Genomic DNA, 17419 nt, shown 5'->3' on the forward strand with positions numbered 1-17419 from the left:
AAAAATGAAAATAAAATGTCCCTAAGAAGCTACAAAATCCTTCATTGTTGTTATTATTATTATTAAGGAATTTAAATAACGTAAGACAGTTTACTGAACAAAATTATTGATACACATATACACACACATGCATTTCACCAGAACAGTTTTAGCCAATCTAGTAAATTAGCTAGCAGTACATACCAGAAACAGCTTCGGTTCAATGGCTCCACCATTCTCATCCTCGGCTTGCTTTTCAGTTTCTTATAACAATCTGGAAACACAAACACCCAAATCAGATATGAAAGAAAAATCAAGCAGCTTGATTATTGGCACTTTTACTGACAGCGGGAAGCAGAGCTCTATTAAAACTGCTAAATGCTGTCTTGTCATCAGTTACATACTGTTTACCAATAATTTTTCCTGATGTTTATATTAAAACTGTATTTTAACTGTTTGGCTTTTTCCTGCCATTGACATGTTCAAATCCCAACTCAGACTTGTTGCTGCTATGCATGCACATGCCTTAGTTGGGACAATAAAACCAATTCTAATAGTCTGCATGTGTCATTATGAATGACCAACTGCTTCGTTTGATACAACATGCATTCTGAATTGTAGGTCAACAACATCACTAAATTGTCTGGAACATGAATGATTGCATAATATCACCTCAACACCCTGAAGAAGGCTGACAGGTCTGAACGCGTTTGGTGTGAACACGGCTTGAGACTCTATGCAAGTTAACTAAGGTGCCCCACATTTGTTGTATATGCTCATACATGTTCAGGTCCACTTATCAGCTCCCTGAGCTTTAAGTTAGTCTCTGGTCACCAGCAGATCAACTTCAGTGTGCCAGCTACCAAGGACTGGTATGAATTAATAAACTCAGACATTGTTTACAGAATGAATCAATACAGTAGTGTAGCACGTTCAGCAATAAGTCCACTACTCTAGTCATCAAGTCATCACAAACATGAAGACAACTCTGTTGTGACGTTTGCAGATGACACTACCGCCATTGGCCGGATTACAAAACACCAATGAGACTTCTTAGAGAGGAAATCAACATCCTTGCAGAGTGGTGCTCAGAGATAAACCTACTGCTCAATGTCAGTAAAACCAAGGAGCCAATTGTTGATTTGAGGAAAAAAAGGAGGCGAAGTTGCACACCCCTGTCTCAATGGAGCAAGTTAGCAGCTTTAAGTTTGATGGGAATCAGCATCACAAACAACCTGACATGGTCATCACACACCTCCATCCCAGGGAAGAAAGCTAATAAACTGCTGTATTTCTTAAGGAAAGTTAAGGAGGCAAAACTAACTTTTACAGAGGAGCAATAGAAAGCATGCTGACTGCTAACATTACAAACTGGCATTGGATGTGTACGGCACAGCACAGCTCAACAGCGCGTGATAAAAAACCACCAGAACATCATTGGCACCCATCTACTGAGCATCAGTGATATTGGTGAGAAGAGGAGCCTGCTAAGAGCTACGGGGATATTAAAAGACAAAACCCAGCCACAATCTGTTCACCTTGCTGGAAAGAGATGCAAAAGTATCAGCTACCGAACCACAAGACTTCAAAACAGCTTCTTTCATCTGGCTGTGAGACTACTTAACTCATCCTCCAGATATAATATAGTTTGTCTAAATTTCGTTGTGCAACCCTGTCATACAATGACAAATAGAAATCTTGTCACCCATGGTCGACAAGGACCAAACTGGATGCTGACATGTTCACTTTATTAAGTTTACATTAAAATCATTTGAGCTGCGTTAACAGAAAGGCATCACAATTTGCTTTCAAAGACATGCAAATATGATCTGCGTTCGTGGTTGTAAGTCTATTTGACTAAGACTTAATTTACGACATCTCCCTGAACGTTACATCTACAAACAACGCTGCATTAACGTTAACACTGACGTTATGAACTGGTTTGCTCGTCTGCATCATACAATACAGTGACGTTAATGGCCGTGGATAGTACCTTAGTTTATGTACCATTAGCTAACTACACTCACACTACAATACTACACTAACTCGTTTATCACTCCCCAGTAAGCAAAGGTGAGGTTAGTTGTAACCGTGTAAAATCCACTCACATTGTCTGCCAATATTGTTGAAGTAGCGACCGAACGTTACGCAGTTACGCTTAAGTCAATGGTGGCGCAAACGTTAGCAAAGTTAACAGCTAACGCTAGTTAGGTAACGTTAGCTAGGTGTTCAGGCTAACGCTAGTTACTTCGGCTCTAACGGCTAACGTTTACGCTAGCAGATTACGAAAAGTCAAATCTGTAACCCGACACACATTTTTACTCTCACCGGTTAATTGTATCATCATTCCCGACGAAAGGGAGTAGCCATTGAACAGGGGTACCAGTTAGACTTCAAGTTGAACAGAGGCACATACCCACACACCGTAAACACGAGTATGTCTGCGTGTGGCGTGTATGTCTGCGGGTTTCGCGCGAGCTAACTAGCTAGCTAGCAGTGTGAGCTCCGCACAATGCTCTATCAGTGGGATCATGGCTAAATTAAAAATGGCGGTTTACGTAGCAGAGGATCCGTAGTTTATCCGTAAAATACACTAGTTTTGTAGTCTCGGATCGGAGTGACGGTTGTGAAACATCGATTGCAGTTATTAAGGAAGATACATGTATGCCACCAGTTGGCTAAAACCCATGGCAATACTATGGAATTATTATTTCTGCTTACCTCGAATGCGTGTTACATTTGCTTCTCCATCTTGCACTAGAGTGGTAGGGCAATTTGGATCTCGCGAGAATACCTGCTGCTGCGTTTACCCAGGGCACTCCCTTGTAACCCAATGGTCTGGTTTTGAAAGAGGGCATATGGCCTTATTACTGGTATTTACAGCCCCAGCCTTCTGATTAGATGTGCACACGAAAGCACACAGCGGAGTTTTATGAAAATATATTTTAATTCAGTTTAATATGAATGTAGTCTTCTCATGCAGTGTCGAAACGCTGATTAAACACTGAGTTAAAACACAGCCAATGAAGACCTTTAAAGGCAACACAATGAAAGTGTATGCAATCTGACAATTAGGAAATAAAGACTGGACTTTTTTTTTTTGTATTATTTTATTTTACTTGGACTGGGAAAGTTGAGCAATGGAAATATTTTTTAAATGTGAAAGTAATTGTACAATAGTTTGTACTACAATAAAAAAAACAGGAAAATCTGTAGACGCCACTAATTAAAGTACAATCTAAAGTGGCTTGATTATATCAAATTGTACTTTCATTTGAAAGAAAATCATGTGTTGATGTGTTTAATACAACACAATATTAAGTGTGTCTTAATGACAACTTTCCAATATATTCCAATAATTACCATAATCCCACTAGTGGGTGACTGGAATGAAAACAAAGTTCTCCAGTAGATTAGAGAGTAGTACTAGTAGTAGATCAGTAAATAATGATTTGGTCGTCCTAAAATAAAAATCAACGAAAAAGAGAAATTTTGCCCAATGTATATTTTATCTTTTCCATGTCGTATTGAAACACATCATGTTGATAACACAGTACACACCAACACAAGAGTGAAAATCAACAATAGTTAATAAAAAAAACTTAATGGATGAAATTAAACAAGGGCATTTTTTCCAGAACAATTTCACTATTACACTGACAAGACAACATGACAAACTAAGCAGCAAAACAATAACTGCGTACAAATATAAAAAAAAACTATTTCAGATATTTTCCAAATAGAGCAATGTATCATGTACAAGGTATGTTAAGAAAGATTTCAAAGTTTTTGAACTATAAAAGAACTTAAATTACAACATATATTTACATATCAACTCATGTCCTGCACCGTCACAATGTTCTCACACAGTTAAATCTACACTTCTGCTGACATTTTAGAACCAGTGCATTCCGTGTAAAGGTCTGGCCCAAGAATGCTGCCAAAACTTGGGGTACAAATTATGGCAGGAAACTAGTCTCTTCATCGCATAAAGTTTTTCTGCTCTTCCAATGTAGCTATATAAATTACAAATATTACAAATATTTACAGACAACAAACTGTAAAAAAAAAAAAAATTCTAACAAAGCAATGAATACAATTTTTATACAGGTATTAAGTGGTTGAAAATAATTAAAGTAAGAACCAAGACGATGAAGTGGTGAAGCATACCGTGTTAAAACAAGCCGAGAGATGTGAAAATAAATATGATCACAATAAATAGAACTGTATGACGATACTCTTGACATCAGTTGAGTGCTTTGAACCTCATGTGTAGAGCTACAGTTTATGGAGGAAAATAAGTTGTACAAACATCATGACAAATCCCACAAAACTAACTTATGCATGGAGCATTTTAGGTGCTGCTGACCATTTGCATACACTGGATTTTTGCACAACTGTTTATTTTGTGTCAAGATTGAGATCCTGGAATCATCATACAAAAAAAGTGTGTGGAAAAAAAAAACCCATTACATTTTACCCGACTAGAAACTGTGTTGTTTTTCCTTTCCCTTTTCGAAATGTATGATGGACAGCATGTCTTTGCATAAGTAGAACCACTAAAAATTACCTAAATAAAAGAAACAATTGGGTTTTGTAAATTTATCGTGCTAGTTAAATCTAAGTCCACCTACATTTTGAAATTTCCGTCACAATTTCCAATTGCCAACGTCAAATGGTACGTGATCGTAAAGAGGTACTTACCATTTCTTTAAAGTCACACATATGCTTCTGAAATACCTTTTTAGCAGATATGGATAAATGGGCAGAGTAAATGGTGTACAAGACAAGATATAGTGAGGTTCAATAACAGTAAACACATTTATATAGAATACAAAATATAGATCACTATCTCTATTTATTTAAGACCTACTTCACAAAAGCCTTTTTCTTCATTCCCACTTTTAAGTTTTCAGCAACTTTTCCAACATCTCTCACAAGAGAAGTTTGCCATTACGATGTATTTTCAATATTTTTCCAAGTCTCTGTTTTGCAGTTGCAAGTCCTTTCTTTGGACGTTTCCCTAAAATAAAAGTGAAAGGGGAAAATACATGAGAAAATATGCCATCACAGAGACATGGAATGATGCTGTCAATGTTTTACAGTTACGCTTACCTTGGCCAACTCCCGTTGTGCCTTGGCTGGCTAAACCTGCAGGGGATGTACCAGAGTGAGAGCTGCTGTTCTGTGGAGAAAGTGAGGGTCGGCGTGAAGTGAGGAATACACCAGGGGCCATGGCTCCACTGCCTCTAGGGCCTCCAGGGCCAAACGGTCCTGGCCCTGCAGTGTATTCGTGGTCCTGCAGACTTGCAGAGTAATAATCCATCCTCCTGTCTGGGCTGACGTCTGCTGCAGTCTCTGGAGCAGGTGGGGGTGAGGGTGGCGCTGGCTCAGTCTGAACAGGGGGGGGAGGGGCTACAGGAGCTGGAGGACGCTGCTTTTTGGTGTACTTCCTTCTTGCAGGCTTTTGCTGCTCCTGGTTTATAAAAAATAATCAAGTCATTTTCTTTTATCGCAAGACGCCTCTACTCCACAATATTCACTGGGCACATACTTCAAAGACCAATTAGCTTTGTTTCCCAACTCACTTGTTGTGCCAGCTTGGCAGCAGCTGCGGCAAGTCCGGTTTCTACAGATGCGACTCTAGCCCCTTCCCTGGCTGGTCGGTCCTGTTTAGGTAGGGTGGGCATCACCCTGGCTATAAATGAAAACACATTCTTAAGAGAACAACTCTCAGAGAGCTAAAAAGCACTAAGTTCCGTCTTAGCCAATATGTTCAAGGTCAGGTACCTTTTGGGCTCCACGGAGTGTCATCCCAGTTTTTCTTCCGCTTCATCTTAGCCTTGTTAGCACGGTCCTCCTCATCAGACTCCAAGGATGGGTAAACTTAAACAAAGAATGGATTACCATAATTAACCATCAGCTTGACCAATAAAAACGTGAGTGCTCTGACTATCATTGATTTGCACGGCAGCAGCTTTTAGTCATTGAGTGTATTGCTCGCTCACCATATTCTGCATCTTTAAAACAGGTTCCCAGAGCCTCTTGCTCGTCTGGACTGTCCTCGTCACTGATGTGACGGGCTGGGCGTTTGATTGGCCGTTTCCCCGGCCGCTGGATGACAGGCTTCTTCTCAGGAGTTCTTGTCTTTTTGACCCCTCCAGTCACCCATACAGCCCTGCCACCCTTTTCCTTGACCACCCCTAATCCCTCTGTCAGGCCTCCAGAAATGGATAGGGGAGATGAAGAGGAGGAAGATGAGGACGAGGAAGGGGGGTTGGCCATGGATAGCATACCCTGTATGGCATCACGAGTACTGGGAGAGGCTGGGGCTTCCTCACTGAGAAGGAAAGAGTTGAGCAATTACTCAGCATCTCAAAAATAACCTCCTAAACATAGAATAGTATCAGAGCCATCGCAAATATGTGAACTATGAAAGTTTCAAAAGGTTATTGGATTCTTGCAACAACACAGTGAGGCATTATTTCAAACTTGTATTCTAAACTATTGCTCTCGTCGCAGGTATCCACAGTTAAGGAAGTGTGCTTCAGATATATAGCTTCAAACACCGAAGAACTTCTAAAATACCATCAGACTTCCTGAATTTGAGAGTTTAATAAATACAATAATAAAAGAATCACTTGTGATCAAGGAGTTCTAACCTGAGTGTAGCAGAGTCCAAGCCTGCCACTTGCTTGCTGGCCTTCAATAAGTCCAGAATGCCCCCTGCGCCACCCTTTACCCCGTGGGCGGCTAGTGCTTCTTCATCTGTGGTGTAATCCTCCTGAAGCCACATGCATAAACATGCTATTGTTAGTAATGAACTAGTGCTATAAAAAATAATGTTCTGGTGGATAATGCATGGCATGTGTCATAATAAACGAATGGAAATGTGTAAATAGTCTTTCATTCGGGTCACATTTCTACAGTTTATCACCGATAGTTATGCAGTACACGTTATTTCGTTGGGACAGAGGAAAGAGTCTATGTTGACTCAATGAAAAACATAAATGTAAAGTGAATACAAGCAAGAAACAAGAATGTAACCAACATAATCTGTGATGAGCTGTGACCTGATAGGTGCTAAGCTCGGAAGTAGTTTGGTATGAAATGCAAAACAAATCTAAACTTAAAGCCATAATGTAGTCACAGTCACAGATTATTTTCTGATTTGCTGATATAGGCTACAACAGCTTAAAGATGGCATTCACAACTGGCTACAGAAAATGTGATTGGTGTATCCATAAAAATCTCACCTCAATGTCAAAGTCTACCTCTCCCGGCTCCCGGATGCGATTGGGGTCAGAGCAGGGTTTGGCTCTGGGCAGCTTCCTCGGAAGACCTGAAAGACAATTTTAACACAGTGTGGTTTTAAAGCTACTGTAACCTAACTACTTAATATTAGGTTCTACATCTAGCAAACACTCCAAGTGTTTAAATAGCTATACTGATCTCACATCGACTTTATATTAAAGAAATATATGCCCCTACAAAAGCTTCAACGTTAGTTTAAGCATTCATAAAACTCTTGTTTAAAATCAAAGTCTCACCACTGAGTTTCTTTTTCTTGCTCGGTCCTGCAGGCTTGCGTCGTGGCGGAGGGGTCTCGTCAATCTGCAGCTCATCCTCGGACTCCAAGTCCGACAGACTGGATCCCTCCATGGCCAGATGTTTGTACTTTCCCGCCCTTCCTGCACCATTACTGCTGCCGTCCTTCTTACTAAAACCAAAAGGATCAGCAGGGAAGGACCAAAACCTTTAGGAGACCATAAGATCACAAAAGTAATAGAAACACACCAAATGGCTGCAAAGCTTCTTACCCTTTGAGTTTTCCATTGGTCAGCACAAGTTTCAGTTTGCTTTTATTCAGCTTCCCTTCAAACTCTTCTAAAGGCAACTCCAGCTGGAAAGACAGATAGGAATTGTAAGAAAATATGAGGAGGAAACAGTCGAGCCAAAATAAATACTGGATAAGCACTCCCATTGGAGACGTTTCTGTCTGCAAATGGCGTACCTTGTTCTTGTTTTTGGACTTTCCATGTTGACATTTTTTGAGTGTATGTTTGGTGTGGATCTCAATGAGGTCAAGTTCTCCTGCTTCTGCCTTAAGTAGGCCCTTCTGACCCTTCTTCTTGGTTACTGGGGGCCCGAGACCCCCCATCGTCTCCTTGGGCTTGGGTCCTTTCTTTTTTCCAGGGGGGCGTCCTGAATTCTGAGAGGTGGTCAGAGGAGCTTTGGAGAGTGGCGAACCAGGAAACTGAGGTCCAGTGCGGCCAATGTTTTGCTGGAAGATGTCCTATCGAGAGAGAGAGAGTACCGTCTAGTGAGTAAAAACTAAAAAGTAATAATAGTATTTGTATGAAGACATTCACAAAACAAAAACAAAGCTAAAAACATGCACAAACTTTCAATTATTCTACCACTTACCTCAACCAGACGAATCTCCTTGGCCAGGTCCTTCACTAGCGTCTGAGTGTTGATGGTTTCTGGAATCTCCACTTCATGATCTGCTAAAGCCTGAGTGTAGGAAGACAACGATCAGTCATCTCACACAATATTTTGCAGTTATATCTAATATTATAGTGAACAAAAAAAGGCATTTTAAATTAAGTTCAACATCATTCTCATATCCGCTTGCTGAAGCTACAGCCAGCAGCCGGTTAGCTTAGCACAAAGACTGGACACAAGAAACAGCTAGTGCGGCTCGGAGAAATGGTAACAAAATCTGCCTACCAACACTCACTGATCAACACATTATAGCTTGATTGTGTAAAATGAAAAACAGTCAGACATATAAGCCCCTGTAAAACCGTAACGTATCATTTCTATACTCAAACAAACTAATTAGTGAGCTTTACAGGTTTTGGTAGGAATTATTTGTGCTAAATTAAGCTAACCTGCTGCTAGCTGTAGCTTCATATTTGATGGACAGATATGAGCGTGGTAATAATGTTCTTATTCTCAGCCAGAAAGTGAACAAGCGTATTTACCAAAATGCCAATAATGTTACAATTCAATGTTGCCCTTTGAGATGAAAAATGCACATTACCCATTTGTCAAATCAGATACTTTTATGTGATGATTTACATTAAGATATGATTTTGTGTAATAATAATGTTGAAGCTTGCATGCAGTCTGATGCAAAATAACACAGATCTGAGCATACCTATTTCAAAATGAGTCATGGAGGGAAATAAACTAAGTAATGAAACATTGAGGGAAGAGAGGAAAGAGTGATATACAAAAAGGAAAAGACAAGATAAGATTTTGCCAACCTCTTTACGGGTCCAGGTGCGGAAGGCGGTGTTCAAGGCCTTAGCTCCGTGAACCAGGTAAGTGGCAGGATGTCTGCGGTTTTCTCTCAAACCTGAGAGACAGAATAACAAAGGGTTAATAATACGGTAAACACAGGCCACTCAAGTAGTTCACACGACATGGATGTTAAGAAATTCATTGAACTCCCTCACCTCTGAAGGTATCAAGAAGGTGCTTTCCAACATACCAGCACACAGTCTCAAAGTTGGGAAAACGGAACAAGTCTGCTGTGCTCAATCTCTTCTCTATTTCATATGCCCTAAACATGATAACACAGCACAGGGAAAGTCAGACATTAGCGGTTATTGCCACAAACTTGCAGATTTAGCAACAGCAATAGCCTTAGGAACTAGAAGTGAGGAACATTGGACAACGGTCTAAGGGCTAAAAGTTCCTTTGGAGCATTTATATTTGAGTTTGTCTGAAGAGTCATAAAGATCAAGCAAATTACAGTATGATGTGGGAGAGAACACCAAAAAGGCAATTGGCTATCTCCAATGCAGCAGGGATCCTGGTTAATATTCTGCTTTTTAGTGTGTAACTGCATATAAACAATTAGCAAGTGAAATTAAGTTTCCATTTAATTTCTCCCCCCTGCCCTGTCTTTTTCTTGCCCTTATAGACTAGTGAGAATGTCAACATTAAAAGAACATTTCAGTGAAAAAGGGCCACAATGACATTACATGGACCTGGCATGGAAACAGTCCTGAGGAAACTTACCGTAGCTGCATCTCAATGTTCAGACTATGCAAGAAGTTTCCTCCGAAGGCCACGCAGTCCACTGGAGTCAGCACGGCATGAATCCATCCTGGAAGAAAAAAACAAATGACAAAAGTGTAAACATGGTTTGATTCAGACTTGGTTGACAATCACAACTATGCTAAAACCCTGAACTAAACAAACAAACAGAAGCCTTACAGCTCACCTGTTGGAATGAACAAGGTGTTTCCTTGTTTGACAGAGCACCTGTAACACATATCAACTTGGTCTCCAAAGAACATCTCATTCTGGTTGGATGAGGAACTCCACCGCTCAAAAAGGGCCAAGTTGGCTGCAGTGGGGGAAATTAGGTAGAAGATTTTCTCGCCCTGAATAGACAAGAGAGACAAGCTCTTAAAAAAAAAAGTTTGAAAAGAAAAAAATGTTTCGCAATCAGTGTAATTGAAACTTCCCAAACAGGACTGAAATCATTTTCGTTCTCACCCTCAGGACATGGTACCACACTGAAGTGCCTCCAAAGTCAATGTGGAAGTCTGTGTAGCTGTCCTTCACTCCCATTAGGCAGTACTTCTGCACATTAGGGCGTTCAAACACAGACTCTTCAGGCCAGAGGTTTTCCACCCATGATAGTTTCCTCACAATCTTTGGAGTCTCCACCAGGTTTGAGAGCCTTAAACAAGTCCAGCGATAATCTTTAGTCTTCAAAAACATAACTTCAACCCCTAACTCTAACAACACAACTTCACTTAAAACGATGGATTTCCATTCATTTCTCTTTTTTCTTTTGTTTTTTAGAGCAACTGAATAGATAGAGAAGTAAACATTATACTTGAGTAACAAGACACTGCTTCATAATGGCAAACTGAACGGTCAGTGAAGTGTATATCTTTGTGTACCTGGTCTCAGAGAACTCCAGGCTGATGACATTGAGCACTTTCTCTCTGTTGGGGCTGTTGTAGTATTCAACAAAGTCTCCCAACCGCATCTTCAGGTCACATTGGCGAGACACATCAATCACGTCAATCTGTTTGTCTGAACCTGCAAAGAAAAGAAAAGAAAAGAAAAAGTTTGAGAAAACAAACCTGAATGTCCCTAATACACATTAGCCTTAACATCGTAACATAAATCAGTGCAGATCCATATATTTAAATTAAGTAGTAAAAACTTTACCGATGTAGTGCTCTACATCGCTGACGTTGAATGACGCTGGAGGAAGGGTCATGCCTAGGCCATCGCGCCTCAGTACCATGACAGGAACACTGAACGAATGCTCTTCCAGGAACTCAACGGTCAGCTGGGCCCCAGACGGCTTCAGCAGGACTTCATCCGCACTGTCGTAGAACACAAACAGACACGTTTTGATTGTGATCACTGGGAGAAACTATTCAAAAAGAGTGCTTAACAATTACGTTACAGGACGGCATAGGCTCTCCAACCAACATAAGAGCAGAAACAGTTGGAGGATGGTCAGTGAAAAAACATAAATATAAAATATATGTTTTAAACTTGTGACCTTTGCAGGAGGAGACTAACCCTGGGAAGGTGCGGCTCCGTAGCTCCCTAACAAACTGAGAGCTGCCTGTCTTAACAGGCCGACTTGGATCTCTTACTGGAGCAGCACCAGCATCTGTCTGCTTATTGCCTCCACGGCGTTTGCGCACTAAGAAAAGGAGAGGCAGAGAATACAGATCAACACCTGTTTTTATGTAAAAGTAAACCAATAAGATCATAACAATTTAAGAAAGGTGTACTAAAAGGAATGGTAACTTACTGACAGATGGCCCATGGGTGACCTGACAGTTGGGGCAGTGATACAGGTCAATCTCAGCTGCTTTGTTCTCCTCCACTCCAACACAGCTACACAGAAAACATTCGTATATCAAATAAAGAGCGTGTAGGGAGGATAGCTGAATGAACTGTGGTGGGTCGAGTACTAACTATACCCACAAGAAACAACAGATATAACCACATCATAATTCACTCAACGTAATAGTTGAATCTGATTGCACAGTGACAACAATATGATCAACGCAGTGTTTGATCTGAAAATGACCTACCTTCCATGGAACCAGTCTTGACAAATGTCACACTCGATCATGAAGCGTGTCACATCATATGGAAGGCGACACAAGCAGTAGAGTGGCACAGATGCCATATTGAGTGTGTGTGTGTGGGGGAAGAAATCTAACTCAGGGGGGAGGGACTATTTAACAAACTAAATTCTTTATTAATTATGTAACGTTAGCACGGGTAATGTTATTGTTGTATTTGACTTCACTTCCAGATCCCCCTTACTGATACACATGTCCACCGGGAATCACTTGGAAACCTGTTGAAATACAACAAAAAGGGGGTAATAAATGTTAATTTCTTGCCATAAGACATTTCGTTAACGCAACTAACTGACGTTGAAAGCTCATTGGTCCGTAATGTTAAGTGCTGAGAAACACATTAGCTACTACTGCCACCTGAGATGCGACTAAAGTTAACTTAACTGGGTGACAAAATAAGTCGTTTCGGCAGTATAACAATGATCATAAGGGTACCACTATTCCACATTCTTCAGATAACGTTACATAATTGAAGAGGCAACAATTATCTTATTTCACTCCTAGATGTTGTATTAGAAACATTTTGCTTCTCCTAACTAATGCTAGCTGTTAACAGTAGCCAGCTGGCCATCGTAACGTTAGCTCACCGTTTGTAAACACGCTATGCAACGTGAATGTTGTGTTGCTAGCAAAGCACTAGCTAATGTGTTTAGCAAGTAAGCTAACGTTAGCTATAATAGCTACCGATGAAGTTAACCTAAGCGATTGGAAATGGGTTAACTTTAATTTACAAAAAGAAAACAGCTGGTGCAATTAATTTAGCTTTTAAACATGAAGGAAACGCACCCAACACAGCTGATACATTTAAGCCAAACAAAGAAGTGTCGTTTGTTAGCTTCATCGACATTTAACGCTAGCAACTCACCGAAATCTAGCTGCGGCAGGCCAAGCATACAAAAGCCGTTGTAATCCCTACGCAAACTCGGGGGTAGCTGCGGCCTTATTATGCAACGTAAATTATAAACAATTTGCTTTACCACAATTTTTGTTAATGCATTCCGTAATGCCCAAATATAGAGGCAAGGTCCAGAAGTTTACACTTAACCAGAAAACTTAAATATGAAGCAACCAAAACGAGCACAATAACTACAAAATAACGGCGTATTGAACTACATCAACGCCATTTCAAAGGCTGTAGCGTCAGACGGTCGTTGGTCGCTGTCTGCTATTGAAAGAACAATAAAGTTGAAGAAAGTCAAATGTGGAGTTGCATTCAGGAAAAAACGTTGAGCAACGTTTGTCCGGCAACAAAGATGCAGACACATGTCAAATAGGCTACCATAGCTTTTCATTAACCTGCAAAAAACGTTTTATTTGCAATAATAGTGTTTAACAAATACATGTCAGTAAATGTATTAATTAATAAACACGCAAGTACATTCATAAATTCATCAATTTCACATGATCTTAAATTAAATTTACAAGTTTGTCAGTCAAGACCTTAGGCAGACCCAATAGAATATGAGATGTAGTCTAATCATGCAAACACCCCATACACCCTCAGCTTGTCATCCCAATAATAGAGTATTTGTATAGTATAATATAGTAGTACACACTACGTAGATTAAGTAGATTAAATAACACCTCAAAATACATTTTTTTGAAAATAAATCCGTCTAAGAGGGGCGAAACTCATTAGGAGTAATTGAATGCATCTCAGACTGCATACCCTTTAATTTACTTTTTCATTAATTTATTGAATTATTTTGTTATGTATGGCTGTCTCCATGTTGTTGTGGTGAGGATGAACTGATTAAACAGTGACCACAACGGAAAGAAGTCCTTTACTTTGTCGTTATTCCTGACAATGCATTTTAAGCTTGTATTTTTACTACTGTATTTAGACTTTTGTTAAATAAACTAAACTAAACCTCAAACATCCACATGAAGTCATTGTGGGTTGCAGAAGTACCCTGTTTTGCGAAGCTAAATATAAAAATCCACACACCATTTTACTTTGATGTTTTACATCATTTATTTTGATTAGTTACAAAACATAAATAAAATCAACAGTTGAATTAGTTGCAATTTACAAAGGCTATATCACCAGCAACATACTGTATTTTTAGAGGTTACTCTGCCCAAATGTACTGTTATCATTGGTTCTCAGTCATGCCATTGTGGGACTCCCCAGATTTTTGTTGCATTCATTTGTGAGTGAATTAAATCCGACCTGGAGCCTAATAGGAAGACTTAAGTAAGTATGTTATGTATCTTCCAGGTTGCCATGGTTCAAAACTGGAATAAGATGTCAAAATGATCAAAACGTCTTTAAATATAGTCTTATATGACCCTGGCCTGTCAGGACTCAGAGAGGTATATCAAGATAGGGAAGTCCCATGTAAACACAGATGAAAACCAGTGTTTTCTAGTTTCAAATAACCTCAGAGTTATAATAATGAGAACACATTTTTACAATTTGTACAACCCCATTTCAAAATACAAAAATAATTTTAATCTTTTAGATAACATTTTGGTAACACTTCAAGGACAAAGCCAGCTCCACATCATGAATCATGACCGTTAAGCTGTAGCTTGCAGTCAACATGTTAGTATCAGACATGACAGCACAGTATCTCACCTTCACTAATAATGAACTACATCTCTGTGACAATGCGGGTTGTCTTGAAAAATACAGAAAATCGTTGTTATATTCTAGATTATGCAGTTCCTGAACAACCGTACCCTTTAGCAGAAACTCGTCCACCTTACCCATTCATGTTTTAAATGTCTTCAACAACCGGAGCAATCTGCTGTTTTCAGGGGCATACAGTCTCTCTATCATTAATAAAACACAAATGCTGCTTTGACTACGGGCTACTTATTATGCCAATTATGTTTGGCTAATCGCACTGATAACCCAATAAAATGTAAGGTAATATATCCACTGCTGATATAATACTCTGTGTATCTCTGCATCTCAAGATGAAGTGTTAAGAAATAGAAGAATGGGACATTTCTGACTTGAGTAAACCTTTTGCAGTGTGCATAAAGCACATTTATGGCCCACAGTTATGCATTCACACTGACAGCCTATGGTCAAAGACTAAATAGTTTACAATTGAAACAAGGAATTTGTCCAGCGCCAAACAAAGTTGACAAATAGGCAAGTGAGGATCTGACAACGGTGTTGGACATCAAGCTTTCATCCAGTATGTGGTCTAACCTCTCACTTGCTGTGTTTCTTATGGAAACAAGCCCAAAACATTGGCAGGGTAAACATTTTAGGTTGAGTACAGTGTCATTTGAGAGGCCGCTTTGAATGATAGAAACAGGGATGCAATTTATAATGCAAGATACCATGCGACTATCACAGAGCTTTGTCACACAGAAAAAATATACACTCACACACCCACGAAAAATGTCGTCATTTTAAAAGGCAATATGGGTATAACCCATATGGTCTCCCCGGACTATAATAACTTGGCTGTTTTTTTCTTTTTCATCTTCTTCCTCAGCATGACACCTTGATATACTTTGATATGCAGAGCTCAAACTGAACGCAAAAATGTCAAATGAACCGAAAGCAAATTAACTCATGACTTTTGAATTATCTCAGTAGGTTGCAAATAGTAAATGTGAGATTCATGAATGTACAGCAAGAGCAGGCAGTTTGCACTCTGGCAAGTCAAGTTAGTCACAAGGTCATGCAGTCTCGGGCTGAGTGTACCCAGGTATCCACTGAACACAGATGGCATGTTTCAATTAACCGTCATATCATTAATTTATCAGAATTTACGTCATATCACTCAGCATGTTACAACTGCGAAACATAAAATAATAAAAATGAAGCACATGCTGTACCAGTGAACAACACTGCAACAGTGTGTTTGGTCGCTCTGTGGTAATGATGGTAGCCAGATAACTTTACCTTTCTCTACTAACATGCTGTGGTTTCATTTTTTTTCATTGCCCATTGAAATGCATTGTGCTGTAGTTCAATAGTTTCATGTAATGGTTATTAGAAGATCCTCTATACATCTGGTTTTCATCAATGTGCTTCTACAAAAATATTTTATGCCTTACAGACAAATCCATACAATACATGCTGATCAATTTAGATGACCATTACTAATTGCACTTTTAAAATTGATAGTCCTTTTACTGTAAGCATTGACAAATTAAACACACTGTCAAATATTGTGTCCTTATTGTCTCTGCTTAGGGAGAATTCAGGTCCAACTGAGTAGGTTTGAAAACAAAAACATGAACGTTAATTTCTGTAAAAGGACATTAGGGTTATGTACTCGGATACTCCATAAACACTCACACTCATAAACACACACACGCTCATACATTTAAGAATTTGTATATCTTAACACCCAAACATATCATGATTCACAAACCCCAGCCGCTGTGTTCCATGTTACCCCCGTCTGTACATACCATAATCTATCATCTCTCACATTCACTCCCCATCTCATCCAAAAGTACACTGGAATCCATATATTCATTGCAGTCTCAACTCTCTCATGTATACACAGAACAAGCACTCCAAAGGGATCTGCTTTACATCCTGATCCTCTCTTGCACCTTCATATTGACCTCACTCTTCACCTTGGTTTTATTTCTGTCCCAGAGGAAGAGTAGAGGTGGGGGGTGTTGGGTGAATTTTGGCACTGGAAGGTAGAGCAGCAGTAGAGCAAGAGGAGGAAGAGGTTGAAGAGGGTGAGGAACAGGAACCAAGTGCCCCTCCAGCAGCAGCAGTGCTATCTGTAGGTGCAGTTGTGCCACTGCCAGGCAGCAGAGACGCCACCGTGGACACTGGAGATGTGGGTATTTGGGAAGGCAGCAGCGGTTGGCCTTGAGGTGGTGACTGGGGCAGTTGGGTGATGGGTTGTGTCTGTGATAGTGATTGGGACTGTAGGGGAGTTTGCATCAGGGGCTGCGGTATCTGCTGGCGGACTGGGGACTGCTGATAGGTCACCTGCTGGAGGGGGAGAGACTGATGGATGTGTAAACTTTGCTGCATCTGTGGAACTTGAGCCATGTGCGTTTGCGGTGGTGGTCCCGGAGAGTGCAGGGTGGACAGGCTTCCTCCACCTGTGTATTGGGAAGGGGCTGCCACAGGCAGGCTGGCAGGGGTCGGGGGTGCCTGGGGGTTCAGTGGTGCCACTGGAAACCAACTTGGTGGAGCCACCTGTATGGAATATAGTAATGAGTATTGAGGGAGCATTACAGCACAAAAATAACCTGTTGGTGCTGTTCGCTCTTGGAACAAATGTATGTATATTTCTGCTTTTTCTGCCCAAAACTATTTTTCTACTCCACATTAGAACCAACTAAATGCTGTC

The 17419-nt window shown here is 40.2% G+C and overlaps 3 protein-coding genes across 6 annotated transcripts in view; all 3 read right to left on the bottom strand.

The window, feature by feature from the left end:
* Positions 1 to 2746, bottom strand: part of huwe1 (HECT, UBA and WWE domain containing E3 ubiquitin protein ligase 1) — a 44507-nt gene extending 41761 nt beyond the window's left edge. The window contains exons 1-2 of the mRNA XM_079180773.1: positions 2701 to 2746; positions 184 to 253 (exon numbers count right to left, since the gene is read on the bottom strand). The gene's annotated coding sequence lies outside the window, so the exon portion shown is untranslated. The remainder of the gene's footprint in view (positions 1 to 183; positions 254 to 2700) is intronic.
* Positions 2747 to 3141: 395 nt separating this feature from the next.
* On the bottom strand, positions 3142 to 13269 carry phf8 (PHD finger protein 8). Its single transcript, XM_079167121.1, has 22 exons — positions 12991 to 13269; positions 12072 to 12343; positions 11786 to 11871; positions 11548 to 11674; positions 11185 to 11345; positions 10911 to 11052; positions 10498 to 10684; positions 10220 to 10382; positions 10015 to 10102; positions 9447 to 9553; positions 9255 to 9346; positions 8407 to 8496; positions 7994 to 8275; positions 7800 to 7882; positions 7530 to 7699; positions 7236 to 7321; positions 6642 to 6763; positions 5988 to 6319; positions 5770 to 5865; positions 5568 to 5677; positions 5095 to 5455; positions 3142 to 5002 (listed from the first exon to the last, which is right to left on the bottom strand). The coding sequence occupies exons 2-22, from the start codon at positions 12167 to 12169 to the stop codon at positions 4914 to 4916; spliced, it is 3072 nt and encodes a 1023-aa protein (XP_079023247.1). The 5' UTR covers positions 12170 to 12343; positions 12991 to 13269; the 3' UTR covers positions 3142 to 4913.
* An 818-nt stretch (positions 13270 to 14087) lies between these two features.
* The window catches only part of wnk3 (WNK lysine deficient protein kinase 3), a 35668-nt gene continuing 32336 nt past the window's right edge, over positions 14088 to 17419 (bottom strand). For all 4 annotated transcript variants that reach the window (XM_079174393.1, XM_079174395.1, XM_079174394.1 and 1 more), the window contains one exon: positions 14088 to 17265. In XM_079174393.1, coding sequence (XP_079030519.1) covers positions 16690 to 17265 — 576 coding nt within the window. In that variant the 3' untranslated portion in view covers positions 14088 to 16689. The remainder of the gene's footprint in view (positions 17266 to 17419) is intronic.

This window comes from Pholis gunnellus, assembly GCF_910591455.1.
Source record: "Pholis gunnellus genome assembly, chromosome: 2".
In the NCBI taxonomy this organism is placed as follows: Eukaryota; Metazoa; Chordata; class Actinopteri; order Perciformes; family Pholidae; genus Pholis; species Pholis gunnellus.